Genomic DNA, 2,492 nt, shown 5'->3' with positions numbered 1-2,492 from the left:
CAGAGGGTCTTTCTGCACTCAGGACCGACCTGCCCCCCTGCTCACAGCCCTACCCATTGCCCTGGACCAGGTCCAGCCCCTCAGCTGCTCTTGGAGGCCCTGTGGGCTGTGGACCTGCCAGGATCCACCCTTATCTCTTTATCACCTCCTCAAATAGCTACTGGAGAAATCATCTCCCTCAACATTCCAGGTCTCAATCTGGGCTGTTTCTAATTCTGGAATGGGCCCTCCCTCCCTTCCCACTGGCTCCCTGGAGAACGCCCCTCAGCCAGCTCCCCCAGGACCCCTCATCTTCCTGTGGCCCCCCACCTTGTCCCATGGGACCCCTATTAAAACACCCCACCACTGGGACTGGGGGTCTTTACATCCATCCCCTTGTGTCTTCCTCCCAGCCCGAGAGCTGAGGAGGGCAAGCATCCAGCTGCACAGGCCAGACCCGGAGGGACAGGGGGCCCTGGGGGAAGGGTACAGGACAGGATGGGTGCTGCTCAGGGGAGACTGTGGAGAGGACACCCAGTGGGAGTCTGTCCTTCCTCTGCTCAAGTCCCACTGGCCACCATCTTCCCCCTCCGTCACCTCTCCACCCTCTCTCTCCCTCGCTCCCTCAGTTCCAGCTACACCAGCATGCCTCAGGACCTTTGCACTGCCTGTTCTCTACCTGGAATGCTTCTCCTGCAGACCTCTCCGTACCTGCCTCTCTCCCTTCCCTTCTTCCAGTCTTTGCTCAAACACCTCCTCAGCAACACCTTCCACTGCCCTGAGGAATTCTACGCTGTGTTCCTTTTCCTGGTGTTCCTTTCCCTGGCTACTCTAGCAAAGGTAGTGGCTTATAACAACACACATTGATTCTCTTACATTTCTGGAGGTCGGAAGTCCAAAATGAGTCTCACTGGGTTAGAGTCAAGCTGTGGGCAGGGCTGGTTCCTTCTGGGGGCCTGGGGGAGAATCCGTTTCCTTGTGTATTTCACCTCCTAGAGCCTAGAGGCTAGCTAGAGGCTAGAGCCTAGAGCCTAGAGGCTGCCTGCGTTTCCTGGCCCGTGACCCCTCTTGTCTCAAAGTGCCTCCCTCCGTGTAGCATCTCTTTGATGCTGCTTCCTTAGTCATGTCTGAGATTCTCCTCTCCAACCTCCACTTTTTTTTTTTTTTTTGGCTGCACTGCCGTGCATGTGGTGTTGACCAGGGATTGAACCCAGGCCCCCTGCCGTGGAAGAGTGGAGTCTTAACCACTGGACCACCAGGGAAGTCCCGTGCTTGCTTCACTTCTAATGGCCCTCAGGATTACATCGGGCCGATTCAGACAATGCAGGATAATTTCCCGATTTTAAGGTCAGCGGATTAGCAACCTTCGTTCCCGTTCCCCTTTGCCACGCATCTGAACATATTCGCAGGTTCCGGGGATGAGGATTTGGACATCTTTTGGGGCCATGACTGCAGTTGCTAGATGAGTTGGGAGTCAAGAAGTAAACCCTCTCCTTCTCCTTGGGGCTTATCTCCCTAAACACCCTGGACTGCGTCTCTCTGTTCACTCCTGGTCTCTCCCAGGTGCCTCGAGAGGGCAGGCATTTGCATTGTTTTCCCCTGGGCCCACCACCATGAGGAAACTGAGGCCCGAGAGATGAGTGACCAAGCCGGGAGGTGGCAGAGAGCTCTGATCCTGGCCAGGCCTGCCTGGGTCTCTCTGATAAACCAGCATAACTGAAGGAAAGGGGCCCCCAGTGAGACTCAGGCCAGGCTGGGAGCAAATCATCCATCTGGTTTATTGAGGCAGCAGTGGCATGTGGTGGGGGGGGGATGCGAGGAAGGGGCTGGGACCTCCGCTGGGTCCAGGAGGTGCGGGGCCTGGCCCTTCCCCCGGCGCTGGGAACTGGATGTGGGTGCGCGGGGGGCCACGCCCACGGGCGGCCGTGGTCCCCTCCTCCTCGGGGTCAGTCTGTCCGCAGCCAGGAGCCCTTCTCCTCCACCTCCTTGGTCACCACCAGCAGCACCTCGCACAGGCCCTGAGCCAGCGCGGCTGCCAGGAAGGCCCTGGGCGGAGAAACAAGGAGACTGAGGCCTGGGGGGTGCCTGGGGGTGCCCCCCGGGGAGAGGTGTCTGGCGCCCAGCCCTGGAGTCACCCCCTCTCCTCACCTGACACCATCCTCGTTGCCCAGGACCTCGGGCGCCTGCAGCTTGGAGTCCAGGTTGTAGTAGACGCCGTCCACTTGGCGCAGGGCCACCCAGTGCCGCCGGCGCAGCGGCAGGGAGAGCAGCCCCAGGGACACAGGCGAGGGCAGGTTCAGGATCAGCCCCAGCACCCGGGGCAGCGCCAGCTGGGACAGGGCCCTGCATGGCGGGGCAGGGATGCCACGGTCAGGGCCCGGCCTCCGCAGGCGCCCGCCAGCCCAGCGTTACCAGGTGTGGGGGGCCCAGGCTGGTGGCAGCGGTGGCTGCCCGAGCCACCCAGGGACTCTCTTCTGCCGACCCACCCCTTGCTTCCTTCTACTCACCTGCTC

The 2,492-nt window shown here is 60.6% G+C and overlaps 1 protein-coding gene across 4 annotated transcripts in view; it reads right to left on the bottom strand.

Moving 5' to 3' along the window:
• Positions 1-1,738: 1,738 nt before the first annotated feature.
• JOSD2 (Josephin domain containing 2) overlaps positions 1,739-2,492 on the bottom strand; it is a 4,099-nt gene continuing 3,345 nt past the window's right edge. For all 4 annotated transcript variants that reach the window (XM_024768544.1, XM_024768543.1, XM_024768542.1 and 1 more), the window contains exons 4-5: positions 2,128-2,322; positions 1,739-2,025 (exon numbers count right to left, since the gene is read on the bottom strand). In XM_024768544.1, coding sequence (XP_024624312.1) covers positions 1,926-2,025; positions 2,128-2,322 — 295 coding nt within the window. In that variant the 3' untranslated portion in view covers positions 1,739-1,925. The remainder of the gene's footprint in view (positions 2,026-2,127; positions 2,323-2,492) is intronic.

This window comes from Neophocaena asiaeorientalis, unplaced genomic scaffold, assembly GCF_003031525.2.
Source record: "Neophocaena asiaeorientalis asiaeorientalis breed wild unplaced genomic scaffold, Neophocaena_asiaeorientalis_V1.1 scaffold629, whole genome shotgun sequence".
Lineage (NCBI taxonomy): Eukaryota > Metazoa > Chordata > Mammalia > Artiodactyla > Phocoenidae > Neophocaena > Neophocaena asiaeorientalis.
Note: the sequence above shows the minus strand (reverse complement) of the source record. Positions and strands in the feature narration are given on the sequence as shown.